The sequence below is a fragment of the Rutidosis leptorrhynchoides genome, unplaced genomic scaffold (genome assembly GCF_046630445.1).
Source record: "Rutidosis leptorrhynchoides isolate AG116_Rl617_1_P2 unplaced genomic scaffold, CSIRO_AGI_Rlap_v1 contig335, whole genome shotgun sequence".
NCBI classification, from domain to species: Eukaryota; Viridiplantae; Streptophyta; class Magnoliopsida; order Asterales; family Asteraceae; genus Rutidosis; species Rutidosis leptorrhynchoides.
The window spans coordinates 17979-43213 of NW_027266575.1; the positions used below are offsets into that span (position 1 = coordinate 17979).

The window sequence follows — 25235 nt, forward strand, 5'->3', positions numbered from 1 at the left end:
AGTTAATCTTCTCCATTTTTTAATTAAAAGGGAAGGAATTTACTCTAAACCGTTTCCCTCCTTTTGTCATTCAATGTTTCGAGTATATAATTTAATTTCCTAAGACTACTAGAGAAGTCCTATTGTAAGTTAAATTTCTATGTCGAATCACTATTATTACTTCTATTTAAAAATGCCTTAGTATTGATGGCAATTGGCATGTATAAGATAATCATTCATTAATTGAACATATTTTCACCTCAAATTAAATACTAGCTTATATTCTAATGAGAAAATTGTTGATTTCAATTCTTCTGTTACCATTATAAACCTTGAAATTGTGAAAGCACAGTGACCAGAATAAGGAGGAGAATGCTCGAGAGAAAGAAGAAATTGAAGAAGACTGAAGACGTTGACAAGCTGGCAGTGGCAGGCTTGTTGATGAAAAATACTAATTATGATCGCCTCATAAATCAGGAGGAGAAACTAGACGCCACTAAGACGATAAAAGTCGAGAGTGGTGAAAATGACACAATTGGAGGAAATGTTTATAGGGACGTGAAAGCCCCAATGAATAAAGTTAGGGACTAAATTTTAGAAAACTTGATAAAGGAGAAGGATGAAGGATCAATGAATTGATAGAGAGCTTTTGCTCACAAAGTCAGAGATGTTGTATCTACAACAGAAACTCCGTAAAATTATTGCTAAATCATATTATATCAATTTAGTTTGTCAAATGGTACTTGTTCATGAAAATTGGGGTTTCGGTTACTACATATTGGTTGTTTTAGTTAATAGAGTCGACTCAACGCTTCTATTAGGTATTGCGATGATAACAGAGGAGTCAATTCGGTGACATTCTTGCCACATTGTGATATTAGCTTTGAAGAAAATAAAAATTCACTTATGCCTTAATGTTTAGCTATCATTGGTTATCTCGACTTAAACATATTTTTTTTGGCGATTTGAAGACCTTGTGAATGAAGAAATCAATTGTACTCTGCTGAATTTTATTCATCACATGGATATACAATTATAATTGAATCGACAACATTAACATGTATAAATCGAAATAAAGATGTACGTACGAATATATATATATATATTGGACAAAGAGCTTTAAAGGAAAGTGTGAGAAGGAAACTCTTTGGAGGTGTGATCGGATCGCTTAAATTAAGACGTACTAAGCCCCATAGTTTTCTTCGGTTAGATGGCGTAAGGTTTTCTAGAATATAACCGGACAAACTAAGATAATTAGCATAAAATTGAATCGTAGTTCAAGTGAAATGTATGATATTAAAACTGTCCAGATTATGAAGACGCGGACAGAATGGATGCAACAACTTACTTGTATAAAATTCTAATTTTTTGGTGTAGAAAATTATGAAGGGTTTGTGCGGCATTTATAGCCAAAAGGTAGATGATTCCTAAAAGGATTCTTTGAGTTTGAGTGTACACGAAGAAAAATGATATAATTGACATTGTCACTCGTAGATAACTCAACACTTATCTTACAAATTATCTCTAGATTTGCACATGTCAAAATTCAAAACACATGTGAGAATTGAGAAGGACAATTCGGAGAAGTTCAAACAAGCCAAATCAGACATATTAAACGCAAGTCAGTGGGCCCGTCCATTGGACGGAAAATCCGTGCCTTTAAAACTTAATAATTTATTAATATCATAAAAAATTATATAATAAATATTTGTATTAAACATTATTAATTATACGTCAAATCTTATATCAAAAGGGAATTATTTTAATTTTATAACAAATATAATTGTTTTAAAATAAATATTATGGATTTTAATTAGGAAAAAGTTCTTAAATAAAAAAATTAGAAAAAATACAGTGTATTATAATTTTATTAGGAATATATTTTTATTGTGTTTTGAAATCCTAATTAGAATAGGAAAAAAATGTCATTGACTTAAAATTATAACTGAAACCTAATTAAACTCAAAGCTTTAAATACATGTGTCAAATTACTATTTATCAATAAAATACCATGTGTCGGATGTTGATTTGACAATAAAACATGCAATTGAATTTACAATTAGAACAGATTTAAAATTAAAATTCTCGCTATTGTATATAAGATGTCTAGCTAAATTTCAAGTGAGGGTTTAATGGGCCGAAGCCCAAACATGTTTGAAATGGGACAAAACAAAAATTAGGTCGACCTAGGTCAAATTTTAATTCATAATTAGTTCTAACAAACAAATGAGATATATTAAACATGCCTGGCAAAATTTCAAGCAAGGGCTAAAGTTCGAACAAGTTGAATAAGACATATTACGTTTGCATGGCCAAATTTCAAGCTATGACTAAATGGGCCGAAGCCCAAACATGTCTCAAATGGACCAAAACACAAGCCATCCACTGATAGTTGCTTGCAGGACGCATATCATACAAATGGAACAACAGTTATCTTTGATTCTTCGAATCATCTAGTTTTGCAACTTCTTCAGTATTCAAGAATGAGTTGCATTAATAGGGGCAGAGGCAAGCTTATCAATATGGTGTCATATGACACCACAAAATTTTAAAAAAAAATCAAAAAAGCCCTTAAACTTATTGATCAGTGCAAACTATTCACAACTATTGAACCCACAAACTTTTGAATGTAAGGATATAATAATAATGAGAATTAAACTTTAAGGATGTATTAGTAAATTGTCCAAGCTTAATTAGTAACCGTATCATACAAACAAAAGTCACGTTTCTTCTTCTCCCTAGGTTAGCTTCATCAGTTTTTAAATAAAACACAAAATCAAAATCGGAATACCTATTTTTTTCTTTTTAAATTAGGTTTTTTTCTTTTTTGCAAAATTAAAAGTATAAAGCTTCAGCTTCTCATCTTCAAATTAGATGGCACCTTCAAAACAAGCAGTAAGTATACTAAAATTCTCTTGATTCTTTTTTATTGCTATTGATAGTTTGATATACAGTGATTGTCTTTTTCCGACAATATACAGTGATTGTCTTTTTTCGACAATATAAAGTGATTCCATGGTGTAATTACGTACTTCTATTACTAATCATTAGTTTGATATATTTGATATATAATGGTTCCCTTTGAATTTCGTCTTCTTTTAAGTTTTGACTACATACATCTAGAGTTCCAAAATTAGCAAGTTAGAATTTCAAAATTTAAATAATTGAGTTATTTATGTCACATATTAATAATGTCATTATGTTTATACAGCCTATTAAGGGAATTTTTAAGAGGAAGACACCGGAAATAGAGGAAAATCAGTCTTTAGATGTGCATCATGCTGAGTCTAATGTTCATAATCATGGACAAACATCAAAGGAACAACAAAATAATGAATTCGACTTCAACTTAGAAAATTTTCCAGCTCATCCAAGCAAACGCATAAAAATTGGATTATATCCCCCAGATATTCGAGAAAAAGTACGATGAGCATATTTGCTAAAAGGACCATGTCAACCTCGTCTAAAAAATTATCCTGAAAAATAAATTGGGAAGACATCTCGTAAATTTTGTGCATCATGGTTCAATGAGTATGGCAATTGGTTGGAATATAGTATAGAAAAGCATGTTGTTTTTTGCTTATGTTATCTTTTTAAGCAATCAGAAGAAGATTCATTTGTTACCGACGGATTTTGATATTGAAATAAGAATGACATACTCTTGGCTCATGTTGGAGGTCCTAAAAGTGCTCACAATTGTACGTGGGAGATGTGCAAAAATTTGATGAATCAAAAACAATACCTAGAAACTATTATTGAGCAGCCTACAGATGTATCTCTTGACATCTATAGACGTCGATTAACTGCTTCGGTTGATTCTATTCATCTTCTCTTGAGGTAAGGGCTTGCTTTTCATGATCACGATGAATCAAAAACTTCTGCTAATCAAGATAATTTTCTTGAACTCCTTAAGACTCTTGCTGATCACAATAAATCAATAGATGAGATTGTGTTGGATAATGCTCCTGGGAATGATCAATTGACAGCTCCTGATATTCAAAAAGATATTGTTCATGTTTGTGCTATTGAAACCGTAAATGCTATAATTCCTGATATTAGAGATGAGCTCTTTGTCATTCTTGTTAATGAGTCACATGATATATCAACCAAAGAACAAATGGCAATTGTCTTGCGTTATGTGAATAAGAAAGGTTTTGTTGTCGAACGTTTTCTAGGTTTGGTGCATGTAAAGGATACTTCTGCTTCATCATTGAAGAAAGCCATAGAGTCATTTTTTTGTAAATTTGGATTGAGTACTTCAAGAATTCGTGGACAGGGATATGATGGTGCTAGCAACATGCGAGGTGAATTTAATGGTTTGAAAAGTTTATTTCTAAGAGAAAATCCATCAGCATTTTATGTTTATTGTTTTGATCATCAATGTCAACTCACTCTTGTTGTCATAGTAAAGAATCACATTGAAGTTGCTTCTTTATTTAGCTTGCTCTCCACTTTGTTAAATATTTTTGGAGGTTCGTGCAAGAGACAAGATATTCTAAGGGAATAAAAAATTACGAAAGGTAGAGAAAGCTTAGAAAAGGGACAAATCCCTTCTGGAAGGGGAATGAACCAAGAAACTAATCTCAAGAGAAGTGGAGAGATTTCTTGGAGTTCACATTATGGTATTTTGATAAGCTTAATTCACATGTATTCTTCTATGATTGATGTTCTTGAGATAATCAAAGAAGATGGATCAAATGCAGATCAAAGGGTTGAGGCTAATGGTTTATTAGATTTGCTGTAAACATATGATTTTACTTTCACTTTATATTTGATGAGAAATATCTTGGGGCTTAAACATGAATTGCCACAAACATTACAAAGCAAAGATCAAGACACAGTCAACGTCATGAACTTGGTGGATATTTCTAAGCAACGATTACAAGATATGAGAGAAAATGGATGGGATAAACTAGTCAAAGAAGTTTCAGTGTTTTGTAAAATGCACGATATCAGTATGCCCAATATGGATGAGATTCGTTTCTCTAAAGGTAGGAAGAGACAGAGAGTCACCGATGTCACAAACTTACATCATTATCGTGTTGAGTTGTTCTACATTGTTGTGGATATGCAACTTCGAGAGCTTGGTAGTCGTTTCACTGAGGTAAATATTGTGTTGCTTCGTTTTGTGGCTTCCTTAAATCCTGTCAATTCGTTCTTGGCTTTTGATAAGAATAAGTTGATTCAGCTTGCTAAGTTATATCCACTTGAATTTTCTCCTACTGATTTGGTGGTTCTTGAAAATCAGCTTGAAACATATATTATTGATGTTCGACGTGATAATGACTTTGAAAGCTTGAAAAGGATTAGTGAACTAGCACAAAAATTGGTTCAAACTGGAAGAAATATTGTTTATCCATTAGTTTATCAGCTTATGAAGTTGGCATTGATATTACCTGTCGCTACGGCAATAGTGGAGAGGGCACTTTCTTCAATGAACATTGTGAAAAACCGACTATGAAATAGAATGGGAGACGAATTGATGAATGATTGCTTAGTTACTTATATTGAAAAGGATATCTTCAATAGTATTGAGAATGAACTGATTTTTGAACGATTTCAACAAACGGTACCACGTCGTGGACAATTATGAAGTTATTGTGAGTTGAATTTTTGTATATAATTAAATTTGTATATAATTTTTTAAATTTATTATTATGAACCTACTGTTTTCGAGTCCTAACTTCGCCACTAGTTGCATACCTTTGATGACACCAAGTTTCACGTAGTCAATCCAATAGAATATCCACTTGATGAAATTGATGTTCTCTCAGAATGTCATGCCTCACTCTCCATCCTTGGAAGAATATTATCCTAAGTCAAATCCCGAGCCTGAACCTGTAGAAAAATCCCCAGCAAGATAATCAGCCCATTGTGCAAGATATTCCTATCTCCACAGAAAATGTGGATAGCAATCAGCCATAACATAGGAGTCATGGGACAAAATTACCTTCTTCTCGTCTTAAGGGGTTACTACGGTCACCTGGCACGTGAAACTCTGCAAAATGGATATGTCATCTCCTCGGGTGTAATCTCTCAACAACAATCAGGTAAGCATCCTCTCTACTCGACACTATCATATGATTATTTATCAGCTTATATAACAATGCATTTTCAGTGAATTTAACATGCCACAGAGAACCTCATATTTATAAACAAGCAATCAAGGATGATAAATGGAAATGTGCCAACGATGCTGAATTAAATACTCTTCAATCCAATTAGACTTGGTCTATTATAGAGCTTCCTCAAGGTAAAATTTCAATAGGCTGCGAATTAATGGATGTTTAAAATAAAACACAAGTTAGATGGTATTGTTGAGAGGTATAAAGCACGTTAGTGGCAACATAATATACTCCAAAAGGCAGGAATCGACTACTCGATTAGTAGCATGCATGTTAATTACAATGAAGTTAATTAAAATTAAGTTATTTACATGCATGTATGTTTCATCAATTGTGAAGGTAACTGTTCAAAAGCCCCTTGAGAATTGAATTGGCACAGTTTTCCTAGAGCTCAATATGGTCTCTGCAAGTATTTGGTAAATTTCAGTTTCTTCTTCAGTTGTAGGCTTAGTTAGAGCTTTCCCAAACTGCACGTAGACTTGTTTAGAGCTTCACAAGTGGTAGTCTTGCGAAGATCTTACCAATGTAGGCTTGTTCAGACAATCCTGAAGCTAGTAAGAAGAAGTTTAGGAAAAGAAAACTCGACTATAAGGACAAAATCTTGAATATTGTAGAAGTCGCGAAACTAGATGAACCGAACAATCAAAGATTAAGGTTATTCAATTTGTATGATATTTGTCTAGAAGCAACTATCAGTGGTTGGCTTGTGTCGTGGCCCATTTCAAACATGTTTGGGTTTCACCATTTAGCCCTAGCTTGAAATTCGGCCAGGCATGCGTAATATGTCCGACTCAGCTTCTTCATACTTTAGCCCTAGCTTGAAATTCTGCCAGTCATATGTCTGATTCGGCTTGCACGAACTGATTCCAAATTAGGCATTGACCTAGGTCATCCTAGCTTGTGTTTTGTCCCATTTCAGACATGTATGGGCTTCGGCCCATTAAGCCCTAGCTTGAAATTTGGCCATGCATGTTTAATATGTCCGATTCAGCTTGTTCGAACTTATTCGAATTGTCCTTCTCACATGCGTTTTGAATTTTGACATGTGCAAACCTAGATATAATATGGTAAGATAAATGTTGAGTTATCTATGAGTGACAATGTCAATTATATCAATTTTCTTCGTGTACACTCAAAGTCAGAGAATCCTTTTAGGAATCATCTACCTTTTGGCTATAAATACCGGCCAAACCCTTCATAATTTTCTACACCAAAAAATTAGGGTTTTATACTAGTAATTTGTTGCATCCATTCTGTCTACATTTTCATAGTCTAGACAGTTTAGATATCCTAAATTTCACTTGAACTATGATTCAATTTTATGCTAATTATCTTAGATATCCTAAGGAAACTTTATGCCATCTAACCGAAAAAAAGTACGAGATATAGTTCGTCTTAAGGAAAGCGATCCAATCGCACCTTCGAAAAGTTTCCGTCTCATTGTCCGATAAAGCTCTTTGATTTGTTCATATATACTTCTTTATTTCGATTAATACATGTTCATGTTGTCGATTCAATAATAATTATATATCAATGTGATTAGTAAAATTCAGCAGAGTACATTTGTAAGAAATTTTCTCATTGTGTTTCTATTATTACAATTTCGCATAATATTTTTAACACCTAGCTCTATCCAGCCAATTTCCAACAAATAGATAGACCAATTAAAAATACTTAGCGGTGAGTTGCCGATGGCTCATTCTACAGGAAAAACAAATATGGACAGGTAAAATATTTCCAAGAAATAAGTTTTTTAATGGTGGTAGAGATTCACCAAATGATTCTTTCTCTAAAGAATAAGCCATACCAAAAATACAAATACAGAGAGTGATGAGAGAATTCCAGAATTCCAATATACACAATACAACCACGAAATTATACAGAAAAAATTAACGAATGAAAGATCATTACTGTCAAAGAATGAGAATCGGAAGTCAAAACCCAAAAACACCAACCAAACTACCTGTGCCATATCGGAGACGCATTTCCGATTGACCAAGGTCCGTCCCGAACGGAGCAGAGAAAGCCAAGCTCCGAAGAACCTTCGATCGGAAGCCATGGCTGAACTCGAGTCTGACGAGGCTTAAATTGTCGGAACCAGAGAAGCCGAGCCATCCTCATCGAACGTCGAGACCAACCACCGTGAATCACCCATCTCCACCACCATGAAGCAATTTCCGTTGGGCTCAGTTGACGAGGACCGAACCCAGTCGAGCTTAGAACGCGTGTATGAGGAAGAAACGAGCCGATTACGTCGACGCCGAGAGTAAGCCGCTATCGCCGCCGCACCATGATCTTCGAGGTGAGATTTCTCGTCGTTTTACCTATCGTTCCAAACCGATTTTCACGTTAAAATACTTAGAAATTACTAGAGAAAAACATATCTTGAAATCAAACGAAAAGAATCGATTTTTAAAAAAGTGAAACCCAAACCTTTAAGCACCAGATACGCCCAAACCGTTCTGAATTTGGAAAATCCAACCCTACCATCGTAATCACCATGACGAGAGCTTCAAAACCATGTAAATTTTTTTCCAAAATCCGACGAAGACCGACAGCGGCGGCGCCGTGAGCGGCGGCGCCGTGAGCGGCGGCCGGCCCCCGTTAAGTTCGCCGGATTCTGGAAAAATTCCAGCGATTCCAGAGAGAGCATTAGAGAGAGTAAGACGTGAAGAGAGAGGGAGACAATTTGATTAATGACTGTAATTAACATATAAATAATGTTAAAGCTAATGACCATTTTACCCTTAAGACATCAAAACAATTATAGAAAAACCAGCCACTCCGTGTGGGCCGAGGCGCGGCCCACCGCCTGCGTTTGGGCCGAGAAGCCCAACCGGCTTTGGCCACTGTTCATTCGAAACTAATTTTCCCCAAACCTATACTAAAACCCTAAATTTGATTTTTAAATTCATCCGAACCACTTCCAAACCAGCCAAAGTGCATCCGAACTTAAATAACTTTTACTGAGACTGTGTTATATTAAAATGAACCAATTTATGTAAAAATTAGATTTATTTTAAATCAACTAACCTAAATTGGTGAAAGGGCCTTTAAGAGAAGTATTATTAATTAGGGTCTAATGAAGACTTAAATATATAAAATGTTAAGTTAAGATGTAAATAAATTTTCAAACCTCAAAAGACTAAACTCGCATTTCTTTCGATACACATAATTTCCTACGATATTAATGATCGTCATTTCGATTGTTCGATAATTTGCAACGATATTAGTATGGGAACGAATCGAGACTACTACTTGAGGTGAGTGATACTTTCATTTCTCTTATGAATATGTTGTGTTGTTTTATGAAATATATATATATATATATATTACTATGCCATATAAATATTTTCTGATTATCTCATGACTTTATGATTTATTTAAACGATATGACATAGATATGTATTATAGTTTTAAAAACTGGAGAGAACCTTCAAAATATATCAAAGCAAATGTTTTTGCTTTTACCGTTTCGAAAAGCAAGTTTTTTCCTTATGATAAGTATTAATTGAAAAGCAAAGTTTTGCATTGATTCTTAATGATTGTAAAGCAAGTTTTTTTTTTTTTGCTTTACAATAAATGTTAAATGAAAAGCAAGTTTTTGCTTTATCATTACGTATTATATAAATACGAACCTAATGAACGAATGTTTTATGTAACGTTAATAGTGGGATTAGGTCGACTTCGTAACGACCCAATCCTTATGGAGTACTAGGTCCTTGTTGACGGTCTGATCAGATGGTACGAACTCCCCTAGTATATCTAGAATATTAGTTGGAGATATATATGTGCCCGTGTTGAAGGGTTGACGGTAGACAAATGTTTTTTTTTCAATATATGGGTTCGCTGTTAATGTAACGTTTAATGATTATTGCTGTTTGCTTTCAAAAATATATTTTTATATCTTAACGTTTAATGAATATTTCTATTTGTTTTCAAAAATACTTACATTGATTGAAACTTTGAAATGTTTTAAATGGATTTTATGCTTATTAATGCTAAAATGTTTTAAGAATATTTACGTTCCAAATGTATCAAATGTTTTATCTTAATAAATATTACAATTAAATGTTTTTCAATGAAAAATCTCACTAAGCATTATAGTTTACAGTTTTGTTTTCCCAAAAATGTTTTCCTTCTCTCCAGGTCAAACAAGAAAATAAAGTTAGGGCTATGATGCATCGTTAGGGTCTGCTTCCGCAAAGCGACGAAAGGCTGCGACGAATAAAAGGTACCGACGGGCACCGCCTCTGGTCTCGTTAAGGTGGAGTCGGGAGCAGGCGCCACATTAAAAATGGAGCTTTTATGATTTTTTCAATATTTCGGCTCAACGGTTTCTCCGATGCAAAAGTGCTTATATAGTGTACCATTTGCCAACCCTACTAACTATTACAGTTGTATTTCCTTTTTACTAAAACCAGAAAAGCAAAGAATAAAAGGAATGAAAATGACATCTACACTAGTTGCTGAAATTACAAAACTGTCCAAATTTTCCTTGCTCACCACTTCTTCTTATGCACTTTTAAACTCTTGGTGAAATAGTAAAATCGTAACTGAAGATCATTTTACTGCAACGATTTTAAACTCTGTGAGCTCTCATCGTCCAGTCATCATACAAACACCTTATAATGACTCTATGTGAGCTTTCTCAATGAAAATGCCCAAAAAAAACGAGCCATAACAGAAACCCCAGATTGCTGTAGCCACATGTGAAGAATCGGCAACTTCAACATACGCTTTATCCATTACTAGTTATCAGCTAAAATTGACTTAATTAACTAATAGATTCAGAGCACCAATTTGAAGTTAAATGGACCATGGAATCGATAAATTTCATCAAGTATAGTGAGAGGTAGAAAATATATAAATTCACAGAATTGAACAATAGAACCCAAAACGAATTGGGGATTTGTATTCTGAACAAGTACCATTTGACAAACTAAACTGATATACTATGATTTAGTAATAATTTTACGGAGTTTCTGTTGTAGATACAACATCTCTGACTTTGTGAGCAAAAGCTCTTTATCAATTCATTGATCCTTCATCCTTCTCCTTTATCAAGTTTTCTAAAATTTAGTCCCTAACTTTATTCATTGGGGCTTTCACGTCCCTATAAACATTTCCTCCAATTGTGTCATTTTCACCACTCTCGACTTTTATCGTCTTAGTGGCGTCTAGTTTCTCCTCCTGATTTATGTGGCGATCATAATTAGTATTTTTCATTAACAAGCCTCCCACTGCCAGCTTGTCAACGTTTTCCGTCTTCTTCAATTTCTTCTTTCTTTCGAGCATTCTCCTCCTTATTCTAGTCACTATGCTTTCACAATTTCAAGGTTTATAATGGTAACAGAAGAATTGAAATCAACAATTTTCTTATTAGAATATAAGCTATTATTAAATTTGAGGTGAAAATATGTTCAATTAATGAATGATAATCTTATACATGCCAATTGCCATCAATACTAAGACATTTTTAAATAGAAGTAATAATAGTGATTCGACATCGAAATTTAACTTACAATCGGACTTCTCTAATACTCTTAGGAAATTAAATTATCTACTCGGAACATTGAATGACAAAAGGAGGAAACGAGTTAGAGTAAATTCCTTCCCTTTTTATTAAAAAATGGAGAAGATTAACTTCAAGGAGTAGCATAATCCGTGGGGCCATAGGACTGGAATATGTCGGCAAATAATCCCTTCTTTCTGTTAGGGTTCCAACCCATGTCCTTGCACAACACATCATTGTAAAATATGTGAAGCAACATGAAACAAGATCTTGTGTAGATGTTTCCAACATGTTTCTTCATGAATTCATCCCACTTTGTTGTCTCCTCTTCCATATCTCTGATGCTAGGTGGCTTGAACTTTCCATCAAGAAGCTCGGTAACCCATCGAGTTTGCATCTCTGTGGTGTACATAGCTCCTACACTTTGTAAGAATCCGACTACTGCCAATTGTGGGATTTTAGGATGGATGCATCCACTGGAAAAAAGAGTAAAAGGCATATTTTATTACATTTTTCTAGAAATACTATTAAATAATAAGTTTCTCTTAAGTTTGATCATTAATTAAGACAAGTTTATAATATATGAAAAAGTTCTAAACTGTAGAGGGGATCGGAACCTGTAGAGGATCCAACCATTAGGTCTTGAAACGTTTTTGACGCAAATGTTTCTTTGAGCTTAATATCACCCCTAAAACCAGTTGCAAAGATGACTAAATCTGCATTCACGAGAGCATCTTCATCAGAATCAAGGATTAGACCTTCTTCACAAAAACTGAGAGTTTGTGATTTCTTCAACTTGATGCTGCCCTCTTCAACTCTGTCGTAAAATTGCTCTGGAAGAACGCCAGCGGAGCAAGTAAAAAGCTCGTCAAGAAAACTGTGTTTAGGTACCATTCCATACTTGGCCATTGGAATCTTTCTCTTGATATCGCTTTCAATTATTCTTGAAACTGCCATTTTCTGCCATAGAGATATATAACCAATTACTGAGCTTGGCAAGTCATCAATTCTTTTAAGAGATTATAATATTAGAAGATTCTAAAAGGTTAAACTCTAATAAAATTTAGGAGAACTGTTGAGTAGAATTACCGCAGGATAGAGAAGTGTTGCCAAAATGCTTGCTAGGAATCCTTCACCAGGTTTGTGAAAAACCAACTCCGAAAAGCGATTCATTAAAATAGACTGAAGATGTAGTCCATAAGCGTAGTGATCAATTGTGTGCCAGTGTTCTTTCTTGTATATAACTGTGCAAGCATATTCTGCCCCTACAAAATCATTCATTGAAAAATCAAACACTAGAGTTTAATAAACTGTTACATGTAGTAAAAATCTAGGAATAACATATATATAAGTATTGATGAAGCTAATTACCATTAGCAGCAGAGCATTCCATGGCAATGTCAAGTGCCGATTTTTGGAACCCGACAACGGCAACCCTTCTTTGACAAATTTTGCTGCTGTTTCATTATCCATGGCCGAGTAATCCTTGGAATTAATTACTTTACCATGAAAAGCTGAAGGACCTTTGTTTGGAGGAAACTATGGAATATTTGGTACGTCACTGAACATCCCCGAGCAAACTACCACAAAATTGACTTGATAAATCTGCATCAAATACATTCAATTCAATGTAGATAAATTATTAATCATTAGTATTCCTTTTCGAAACATTAAATATTAAGAAGTTATTTATAAGGAAATTTTCATACCTCGGTCAAAAGAGTTGTGGTGTCTTCCACCATGATGTTCCACTTCCCTTTATTGCTAAATGCCTCTCCTGTTCCGCCCCATAGGCTCCAAGCCTGCATCTATTCATCGGAGGAACCTTCGAAATCAAGAGAAACGACTCTTGTGTTAAACTTGATGTGCTTAAGAAGGCCGAAATGTTGGGCGTAGGATTCCACATATTCTAGAACTAGTTGTTGTGTAGGATAATCAGTTTTTACTGAATCAGGCCATGGGAAATCCGAGAACTGATAATATGATTTTGGAGATTGAAGCTTTGTGCTTTTGATAGTCTTCGACCAGACTCCTCCTACACCACTTCGCAACTAGAAAACGACAGGGATAAAACCCTTTGCAAGAATGTGTTTGCATGCAATGAGACCACTGATTCCAGCTCCAATAACGGCTACTCTCTTCTCCATATCGTACAATTGTTAAGGATAGTAATAATTATTGAGCTTAATATAATAAACGAACTTTTAAAGGGGTTCTTTTTTTTTTCTTCTTGTTAAGAAAGATTTTCGTGTAAAGATGTTAACAGGCATTAGAAGCTGTTGAACTGATTCGGATGCCCTCATTCCGAATAATTTCTCTTTAAATAGGGAGTCTCGGGAAATGATTTGTGGACTCTATATACATATTATATTATTATTAGTAATTGTTATTAATTACACTCGAGTCAAATGATCAGTTTGGAAAACGTTTGCCTTTTATTTATTGAGTAATGGTGATGCATGTATTATAACTTTTATTTTATTTTGAAGTAAATTTTATTTGTTGAGTGGACTGGACATTATATATTGAAATATTAATATATTTAGTCTCTTCCTACTTAATGTATTTGGATAAGTGGGCCAACACTCGGCATACGTTTTGTGTAATATCGTTTTTCAGATTTTCGTATCGAGATTTATGTATCGTATATAATCGTAGGATATGGGACTCATTTTTAAAATAGATTGAATGGAAAATTGATTAGTTCAAAACTGTTTGGACCAGGAAATTCGGATTTGATCAACTTGATCCAGCGATGGCCTATACTAGCTAGTTTGTTTAGTCAAACCTTGAATTGGCAAAATAAATATCGTCTGTCTAACCGATACTTTATCATTTTCGTGGTTAGTATCGTATATACTACCTATGGGCATATGACTATGTTTCAGTAACCTTCCTATGACTTTGTCTACGAGCATACCTTATTAACTCAAAAAATATATATGAGCATGACCCATGCTGCCATGCATAGATTTATTTTATAAATAATGATTACATATTTTAAACACACTCTTAAAAAATGGAAGCTTACGTGATCAATATTGACTTGACTTTGAAGACACAGTCAACTTATCATTTCCTAATGAGAAGCGATCTCTATTTAAACAGAATTATATTTTGAAATTATATATTGCATCCAAATCAATTCAAACGCAGTAACATCTTCATATCTAATTAACAAAGAAAATAAAATCATTCACAATTCTTCTTGTTTGTATACAAAAGCTAATTAATTATCTCTCTTTGATATTCATCAAACAAGAATGGAGAAGTATAGCATTGCCGGTTTGGATTGATCAATAAAAAATCCCTGTTATTCATCAAAAAAAAAAAACAAGAATGGAGAAGAGAGTAGCCATAGTTGGAGCTGGAATCAGTGGCCTAACTGCCTGCAAACACATTCTTGCAAAGGGTTTTATCCCTGTCATTTTCGAGTCGCGATGTGGCTTAGGAGGAGTCTGGTCGAAGACGATCAAGAGCACAAAGCTTCAATCTCCAAAATCATATTACCAGTTCTCCGATTTCCCCTGGCCCGATTCAGTAACAACTGACTCTCCTACACAACAAGTCCTGGAATATGTGGAATCCTACGCCCAACATTTCGGCCTTCTTAAGCACATCAAGTTTAATACAAGAGTCGTTTCGCTTGAGTTCGAAGGTTCCTTGGACGAAGAGATGCAGGCTTGGAGCCTATGGGGTGGGAGTGGAGAGGCATTTAGAAACAAAGGGAAGTGGAACATTACTATAGAATACACTATCCACTCAGGTAATTATTAAGAGCTAGGCATTGTGAGGTCGTACTGATTTCTTTTGGATTCTCAATCATTAAAGTAATAAAAGACTAATGATCACTACTTGATATCAGCTCTATCAAAGAATTTACATTCATTTTTATATACATATATTTTTTTGTTGGTGTTCAGATTTATCTAGTTAACTTTGTGGGTACTTTGCTCCGGGTTGTTTAGTGATGTGCCAAATATTCCACAGTTTCCTCCGAACAAGGGTCCATCTGCTTTCCACGGTAAGGTAATTCATTCCAAGGATTACTCAGCCATGGATCACGAAACAGCCGCAAAATTTGTCAAAGGCAAAAGAGTTGTTGTTGTTGGCTCCCATAAATCAGCAGTTGACATTGCCATGGAATGCTCCGCAGCTAATGGTACGGTTCATCAACAATACCTTTTGTTTCCATTATTAGTTAAAGAAGATTTTTCTGTACAAAATTTAAGTAAAACCTGACCGGTCAAATATTTCACAGCATTTTTTCTCTTTTATGTAATATTCCCTCCGTCTGCTAATACATATTTTTTAGCTTATTTTTCGTACATTCTAAAGCAAATATATTTAGTCAATATTAATGACTTCATACATATCTTTTTGAATATATCTAGAAAAGCTAAAAAAAAATATGTATTAACAAATGGAGGTAGTACTTAACAGCATTTTAGCGTTTGGTGTTTGAATGAATTTGCAGGGCCACAACATCCTTGCACAGTTATATACAAGAAAGAACACTGGCACACCACTGATCACTATGCTTAGGGAATACGTCTTCAGTCAATTTTACTTAATCGCTTTTCGGAGTTGGTTTTCCACAAACCTGGTGAAGGATTCCTTGCAAGCATTTTGGCAACACTTTTCTATCCTGCTGTAACTCTACTCGATAGTTCTCCTAACTATTATTAGAGATTATTTAATAGCTCCTATTATAATATTAGATAGATGATCTTTTAAAATAATTTATAACATACCAATTGCTCAATTGGTGGCAGAAAACGGCAGTCTCAAGAATAATTGAAAGCGACATCAAGAGGAAGATTCCAGTGGCAAAGTATGGAATGGTACCGGAACACAGTTTTCTTGACGAGCTTTTCAGTTGCTCCGTTGGCGTTCTTCCAGAGAAATTTTATGACAGAGTTGAAGAAGGAAGCATCGAGTTGAAGAAATCTCAAAGTCTCAGCTTTTGTGAACAAGGACTAATCCTTGATTCTGACCAAAATGGACTGGTGAATGCAGATTTAGTCATCTTTGCAACTGGTTTTAGGGGTGATATTAAGCTTACAGAAACATTTGCGTCCAAAGAATTTCAAGACCTAATGGTTGGATCCTCTACAGGTTCCGTGCCCCTCTACAGGTTAGAACGTCTAAAAAAATATTGAGCATAACTACATTAATTGAAGACAGCATTTTTTTTTAGGATATGTACTAAAATATACATTTTTTACCTTTTGTTTTCAGAGGATGCATCCATCCTAAAATCCCTCAGTTGGCAGTAACTGGATTCTTACAAAGTGTAGGAGCTTTGTACACTGCAGAGATGCAAAGTCGATGGGTTGCTGAACTTCTCGATGGAAAATTCATGCCACCTAGCATCAGAGATATGGAAGAGGAGACGACAAAATGAGATGACTTTATGAAGAAACATGTTGGAAACTTCTACACGTACGAGATCTTGCTTCGTGTTACTTCACATATTTTACAATGACGTGTTATGCAAGGACATGGGTTGGAGCCCTAAGAGAAAGAAGGGATTATTTGCCGACCTGTTCGAGTCCTATGGCCCCACGGATTATGCCTGTCCTTGAAGCTATATAAGGAGTCATCTTCCATTTCTGGGTGTAGATAATTTTCATAAGAGCAATTTTAATTTATGTTTCGAAAATAAAAATGACTCAAATATCAATGGCATGTATGTATGTAAAACTCATTCATTCATTAATTGAACATTTCTATTTCCCGAGAAGTCTTGCTCATTATATTATTAGAATTAGAATTAAGAGTTCAGGTATCTTTCAGTACCCAGACCATTCTACGTATTCCATTCAGCGGTAACCCCATGGAATCTGTTCTTTGGTGAGTAAAAAATGAACTTGAGAGAAAGCAGAGGGAAGGGAAAAGCAGAGTGTTTTATAATCAGGACAATAAACTATCATGCATAATAAGGAGATTCAAGTCTTATGAGGGAAAAAAAAACCAAAATTAATTTCCTTATGACCGTGTGGTAGCCTTCTCTGCCTTGGTGGGAACAGTTCCTTTTACTCTGTTGATATTTGTCTGCTCATGGCCTTGTAGCAAGCCAATGAGTTCTCTAATGCTTAATTTCGACAGATCCCTTGATCTTACAATCTCGGAAACCCTCTAGCAAATTCAGGACTCAAACTGACAAGTAGCTTCTGTACCACCCTTTTCTCAGAAATATCATCTCCATGAAACCACATCTTATAGAAAATATCCATCAACCTAGAAACGTAACCTTGAATAGATTCTCCAACTCTCATTCTCGAGTCATCAAAAATATTTCTTAGATAATATAATTTTGATTTGCTTTGCTTTGACCCCGTCCATAGTTTGCATCAAGAGTTTCCCAAACTTCTTTGGCAGTCTTTCCATATGAAACACACACTTGAAAACCTGCTCAGAAAGAGCCCCACCTATAAGCCAGATAGCTTTGCCTTTGGCATGTTGATCTTGGAATTTCCTTTCCTGCTCTTGATCGAGCGGCTCGCCTTTTTGAGTTTGTTGAAAACCTGGCTCAATCATATCCCAAAGGTTATGGGCCTTCAAAAGTGTTTTAGCCTTGACTGACCAAAACTCTTAATTTTCACCATCAAAAACTGGGAAATTCCGCAGATCATATAACCCAAAATCTTCCACGACGCGATTCTTCAGTATTATCTGCTTTTCTCTTTTTGCGCCTGTCAACTCTTCAACAATTGGTTCGGGATCGGTGAAGAAGAAGATCTCTTCCTTGAGTGTGTCCCAAGCTTGCTTAGCTGACGTGGTATGGAAGATTATAGGGAAAACAGAGTCGGTAACTTTTGCGTGTATTAATGCTTGGGCTGTTGCATTCCTCTGTTCAGGACTGAGCTGCTCACTTCCACGATATGTATATTCTGGGTCAACTTCGTTGCACAGACCGTAACACAATAAGATGCGTCTCATCTTCGATGACCAATCTTGATAGTCTTTTCCATCAAATGGAGGATATCCCCGATTATATCTTGGATATTCCGTCATGTAGGAAAGATTTCACAACCAGAATCACGACCAGATTTCACAACCAGAATCACGACCAGATTTCACTTAATTTTTAAAATTTAATCTAATATATATATTTAGCTCAGGTAGCATGCATTCAAATACTTATATATACCGTGAAGGCAGTTGGAAAGGGTTATCTACCCATTAATACTGTTAATTTGAAGTTAAAGTGATTCGAATATATCAATCAATTCCAGTTTCATCAAAACTAGGCTGAAGCATGTTGGGTGATACTGATGATATATGGCTGACAACTAATCAAAGCAGGAATACAAACACTAAAGATTTTAAAGAACAAAACGGAGCTCCAATTGATTAAGAATGGATGGATTATTATCACCAAAAGTCCAGTTTTCTAGGTTCGATTCCACTCCCCATGATTGATCACTTAATAAATCAGTAGAGAAAGAATTTACCGTATTACAAACCTCCTTAGCGGATCGGTGGAAGAGAAAACCTATCTGTTTAACAATAGCGCCTTGGAAAGGCCTGGATTGGTGCCCTTTTATATTTTCTTTATTTCCTTTTAAAAAGAGTAATAATAACAAAACCCTACAATCTACCTATTGTACTTCTTGTACAATGGGAAAATTCGGAAATATAATATTTTTAAATTTAATTTATATCTTAAATGCAGATTGTAATCTAAAACCGTTGAATAAAAAAATACAGATTGTAATTAAATTTATGACAATCATTTGTTTTCGATGCAAATTTTTGTTTTGAGATTTTTTATTTTTGAGTTTTTGACTATGGGAAAAAAGTAAATCGATAAATTTTTTTGTGATGGACGAACCGGAGCCCCAACACATTGAAGCAACAGCTCTATTGTTCGAAAAAAGAAGAAGAATAGAGAACATTGCTTCTCTAGTAAAGGAAAAACTATGAAACTTTGAAAAATAAATAGGATCTTCCTCTTTTCTTCTTTTTTCAATATAGGAAAACTAAAACATAAATGTAAAATTTCTCTCCATTTGATTTGAACCAAAAACCACAGAAAATTAAATTTTTGAAATGGAATCTCTGTCTCGTTCAATTTATAAAATCTATAGGACATTACAATATATAGAGAAAATAACTTTTCTTGCTCACTAAGCACTAATCTAACCAATAAAGATAATATAAGTATACCAATCATTTTTTAAGCTAATGTATTACTTCTATTGGCTAATAGAAAGCAATAAACCTAAGCTAAATTCAAAATAACAGAAAAGGCGTTGATGTCACTCGACCTTAATTTGACGGTAAAATTAGTAAATCCTTGAAATTGTGATTTTGAGAAGTATTTTTCACTTTTATGGCCGATAAACTCCAATATAGCAACACATATATATAGGCTTGAAACATCAGTGATGGCTTGTCTTGATCATAAAACTCAATGCTATCAGTAAGTTGAGCAATTTGAGATTTGTAGTTCTTCAAAAGACACTTACAATAAATTTTATAGGAGGAATTTTCAGTTCTGTCAAAACTAGCTCCAATGCAGCAACTCACACAAGTTTGAATCATCATATATGACATATATCCCGCAAGTAGAACTCTAATTGCCCATGAATATAGAAAATCACATTATAAGCTACAAAAGCCTTCAAAAATGACTATCAACATGCATTTTTCATCTTTGCTGGTTAGAAGTTGAATGCAGCCATCCAAACACTATATAAACATCATATATGACTTAAATGCATCATCCATCAACCATTTTTCAGCAAGAAGCGCAAAAATACCATTTAACTCCTCAAAAAGAGCCAACATCAACAACGTGAGTGGTCAAATTCTTCATATAAGCTCTTTTTCTTTCATAGACATGTTTAGAAACTCATTTTACAACTACTATCCAAGTTTGAGTCCATTCTGACATACCATTAAAAGATAGTTGTTTTGGTCCCTGTATTTTCTTTTCTGTGATGCGGGTCCTCGAATAGAATTTTCTACAATTTCTGACTTCTCTATTTCAGAGCCAATGCAGATCGGATTGATCCCTTCCCAGAGCTTTGTATTGCCTTTTACAATGTCACTAAACTTCAAAAATCTTGTTCCATATCCCTTCACCTAAGACACTTGTTTCAAACTTTTTTCTTCATCTTCAAGTAAGTTTATGGAATACGTCTTCAGTCAATTTTACTTACAGTTTTCGGAGTTTCTTTTTCACAAACATGCTAACGGAATATGTTTTTGCAAAGCTCCACAACACTGTAGGACGTCAGAATTAATATGATTTTGGGAATGACGATTCTATTTGATGTAAACTTCAGAAAATATACATGTAATGAGATATAAATATAGAAACTATCCTATGATTTGGCTATAGAGCTTTGTAATACATGAATCAGAATATATTCACAATCATAACATTCTTTGTACAGGAAATTGATGAATCTCTCAATTGGACTTGGTGAGCTGATATGTTGGGCTTGTGAATTCAGCCGATATCTCCTTGGTATCTTCTTCTCTAGATATCCACATCATTTGTTATTTGGTATTGTTTCCCCATTATAAAATGCAATTAAACCTTCATACTCATATTGTTCAGACCATCGAAGCCTTTAAATAAGGGAAGACAAATAAACAAGTCGTAGACTAGCCTTAGCTTCTAGACACCTTTCAACATAACCTTTCATGAATTTGTTCAAACCATGATCAAGCACGTGACAAGTTCGACTAGTCTGAAGATCAACCCAAACACTCTAGATACCGCTGATGGAAGAACCGAAAGCCCCCAACATTGATGAAGCATAGATCCGATCAACTACTCGCCGAAAACTGTAAAAATGCAGAAAAACCAAAAAGAACACAAAAACTAAAGAACTCTAATGCTTTTGACCGAAGCAATGATGATTTCCTCCATGATTTCGATTTGATTTCAATGCTTGATGACCTAAACTTAAGGGTTTCAGTGTTTGGATCCTAGAAAACTAATTTAGGTGACGAAAATTTAAGGTTTCACTCACAAATTATTCCAACGTAATAGTAAAGCTTTTAAAATAGATAAAAAATAAAATATGGAATCATAAACTTTTTTCTATTCGACTCAATTGGAAAAGACGATTACAAGACGTTTATATATGCAGGGGCGGAGGCAAGCTTATCAATATGGTGTCATATGACACCATAAAATTTAAAAAGAATCGGAAAGTCCTTAAACTTATTGATCAGTGCAAACTATTCTCAACTATTGAACCCACAAATTTTTTAATGTAAAGATATAATAATAATGAGAATTAAACTTTAAAGATGTATTAGTAAATTGCCTAAGATTAATTAGTAACTGTATCATGCAAACAAAAGTCACGTTTCTTCTTCTCCCTGAGTTAGCTTCATCAGTTTTAAACAAAACACAAAATCAAAATCGGAATATCTATTTTTTTCTTTTTAAATTAGGTTTTTTTCTTTTTGCAAAATTAAAAGTATAAAGCTTCAACTTCTCATCTTCAAATTAGATGGCGCCTTCAAAACAAGCTGTAAGTATATTAAAATTCTTACTAAAATTCTCTTGATTCTTTTTTATTGCTATTGATAGTCTGGTATACAGTGATTGTCTTTTTCCGACAATATAAAGTGATTTCATGGTGTAATTATGTACTTCCATTACCAATCATTAGTTTGATATACTTGATATATAATGGTTCCCTTTGAATTTTATCTTCTTTTAAGTTTTGACTATATACATCTAGAGTTCCAAAATTAGCAAGTTAGAAATTCCGAATTTAAATACTTGAGTTATTTATGTCACGTATTAATAATGTCATTGTGTTTATACAGTCTATTAAGAGATTTTTGAAGAGGAAGACACTAGAATAGAGGAAAATCCATCTTTAGATGTGCATTATGCTGCGTCTAATGTTCATAACCATGGACAAACATCAAAGGAACAACAAAATAATGGATTCGACTTCAACTTAAAAAAATTCCAGCTGACAGGCAAATGCATAAAAATTGGATTATATCCTCTAGATATTCGAGAAAAAGTACGACGAGCATATTTACTAAAAAGACCATGTCAACCTCGTCTAAAAAATTATCCTGAGAAATAAATTGGGAAGACATCTCGTAAATTTTGTGCATCATGGTTCAGTGAGTATGGCAATTAGTTGGAATATAGTATAGAAAAGCATGCTGTTTTTTTGCTTATATTGTTATCTTTTTAAGCAATCAGGAGAAGATTCATTTGTTACTGACGGATTTCAATATTGGAATAAGAAGGACAGACTCTTGGCTCATGTTGGAGGTCCTAAAAGTGCTCATAATTGTGCTTGGGAGGTGCAAAAATTTGATGAATAAAAAATAACACCTAGAAACTATTTTTGAGCAGCCTACATATGTATCTCTTGACATTTATAGACGTCGATTAACTGCTTCGGTTGATTCTATTTGTCTTCTCTTGACGCAAGGGATTGCTTTTCGTGGTCACGATGAATCAAAAACTTCTTCTAATCAAGATAATTTCCTTGAACTCCTGAAGATAAACTTTACGTTTGTGCTATTGAAACTGTAAATGCTATAATTATTGATATTAGAGATGAGGTCTTTGTCATTCTTGTTGATGAGTCACGTGATATATCAACCAAAGAACAAATGGCAATTGTTTTGCATTATGCGACTGAGAAAGGTTTTGTCATCGAACATTTTCTAGGTTTGGTGCATGTAAAGGATACTTCTACTTCATCATTGAAGAAGGCATTAGAGTCATTTTTTTGTAAATTTGGATTGAGTACTTCAAGAATTCGTGGACAGGGATATGATGGTGCTAGCAACATGTAAGGTGAATTTAATGGTCTGAAAAGTTTATTTCTATGAGAAAATCCATCAGCATTTTATGTTTATTGTTTTGCTCATCAATTTTAACTCACTCTTGTTGTCATAGCAAAGAATCACATTGACTTTGCTTCTTTATTTAGCTTGGTCTCCACTTTGTTAATTGTTGTTGGAGGCTCGTGCAAGAGACAAGATATTCTAAGAGAAAAAAATATTGCGAAAGTTAGAGAAAGCTTAGAAAAGGGACAAATCCCTTCTGGAAGGGGAATGAACCAAAAAACTAATCTCAAGAGAAGTGGAGACACTCGTTGGAGTTCACATTATGGTACTTTGATAAGCTTAATTCACATGTATTCTTCTGTGATTGATGTTCTTGAGATAATAAAAGAAGATGGATCAAATGCAGATCAAAGGGCTGAGGCTAATGGTTTATTAGATTTTCTACAAACATATGATTTTCCCTTCACTTTATATTTGATGAGAAATATCTTAAGGCTTACACATGAATTCTCACAAACATTACAAAGGAAAGATCAAGACATAGCCAACGCCATGAACTTGGTGGATATTTCTAAGCAACGATTACAAGATATGAGAGAAAATGGATGGGATAAACTACTCGAAGAAGTTCCAGTATTTTGTAAAATGCACGACATTAGTATGCCCAATATGGATGAGATTCGTTTGTCTAAAGGCAGGAAGCGACATAGAGTCACCGATGTCACAACCTTACATCATTAATCGTGTTGAGTTGTTTTATACTATTGTGGATATGCAACTTCGAGAGCTTGATGATCGTTTCACTGAGGTCAATACTGTGTTGCTTCGTTGTGTGGCTTCCTTAAATCCTGTCAATTCGTTCTTGGCTTTTAATAAGAATAAGTTGATTCAGCTTGCTAAGTTATATCCACTTGAATTTTTTCCTACTGATTTGATGGTTCTTGAAAATCATCTTGAAACTTATATTATTGATGTTCGACGTGATAATGACTTTGAAAGCTTGAAAGGGATTAGTGACCTAGCACAAAAATTGGTTCAAACTGGAAGAAATATTGTTTATCCATTAATTTATCAGCTTGTGAAGTTGGCATTGATATTACCTGTCGCTACGGCACTAGTGGAGAGGACATTTTCTGTAATGAACATTGTGAAAAACCGACTACGAAATAGAATAGGAGATGAATGGATGAATGATTGTTTAGTTACTTATATTGAAAATGATATCTTCAATAGTATTGAGAATGAACTGATTTTTGAACGATTCACAAATGGCACCACGTCGTGGACAATTGTGAAGTTATTATGAGTTGAATTTTTGTGTATAATTAAATTTGTCTATAATGTTTTAAATTTATTATTATGAACCCACTGTCTCCGAATCCTGGCTTCGCCAAAATATGTGCTTCAAGGATTAAACCTAGTTCTTACAAGCATTCTGGGTCATAGTCAAGTATATAATCAAGAAAAAGCAAAACTAGGAAATGAAAAAAGCAGAATCGAAAGTGGTAAAATGATAACTCTCACTAGCTTCCAAGATTGCAAAATTGTTTTGCTTGTGCTCCAAACAAGATTGATCCTCGTCGAGTTGGTGAAGCAGTAACACTGTAAAACTGACTCAAAGTTACAGCCAAATCGTCTTCTCCAAATTTCTGCATTTTGAGCTCGTCAGTTGACTTTTACGTTGACTTCCGATTCCGGCTTCACAATGACCATGACGAACTAAGAGATTCCTTCAATACATTATACTGAACTTATTTGACAAATAAAACTACTAAGATTTTAATATTTCTTAATATTTTGCTGAAAATCTAAAGAAC

General features: G+C 34.3%; 1 protein-coding gene and 3 pseudogenes across 1 annotated transcript; 3 read left to right on the forward strand and 1 right to left on the reverse strand.

Moving 5' to 3' along the window:
* The first annotated feature begins 4753 nt into the window (after nucleotides 1–4753).
* Nucleotides 4754–5440, forward strand: LOC139882988 (uncharacterized). The gene has a single exon (XM_071867228.1). It carries the CDS (start codon nucleotides 4754–4756, stop codon nucleotides 5438–5440), a length of 687 nt encoding a protein of 228 aa, XP_071723329.1.
* Nucleotides 5441–11752: 6312 nt separating this feature from the next.
* Nucleotides 11753–13766, reverse strand: LOC139882989 (probable flavin-containing monooxygenase 1; annotated as a pseudogene).
* A 1192-nt stretch (nucleotides 13767–14958) lies between these two features.
* Nucleotides 14959–17207, forward strand: LOC139882990 (probable flavin-containing monooxygenase 1; annotated as a pseudogene).
* A 4896-nt stretch (nucleotides 17208–22103) lies between these two features.
* LOC139882992 (uncharacterized) lies at nucleotides 22104–24724 on the forward strand (annotated as a pseudogene).
* Nucleotides 24725–25235: the final 511 nt, after the last annotated feature.

Excerpts from the sequence above, each read along its gene's own strand:
- LOC139882988 (XM_071867228.1), top strand. The coding sequence starts at position 4,754 with ATGAGAAATATCTTGGGGCTTAAACATGAATTGCCACAAACATTACAA.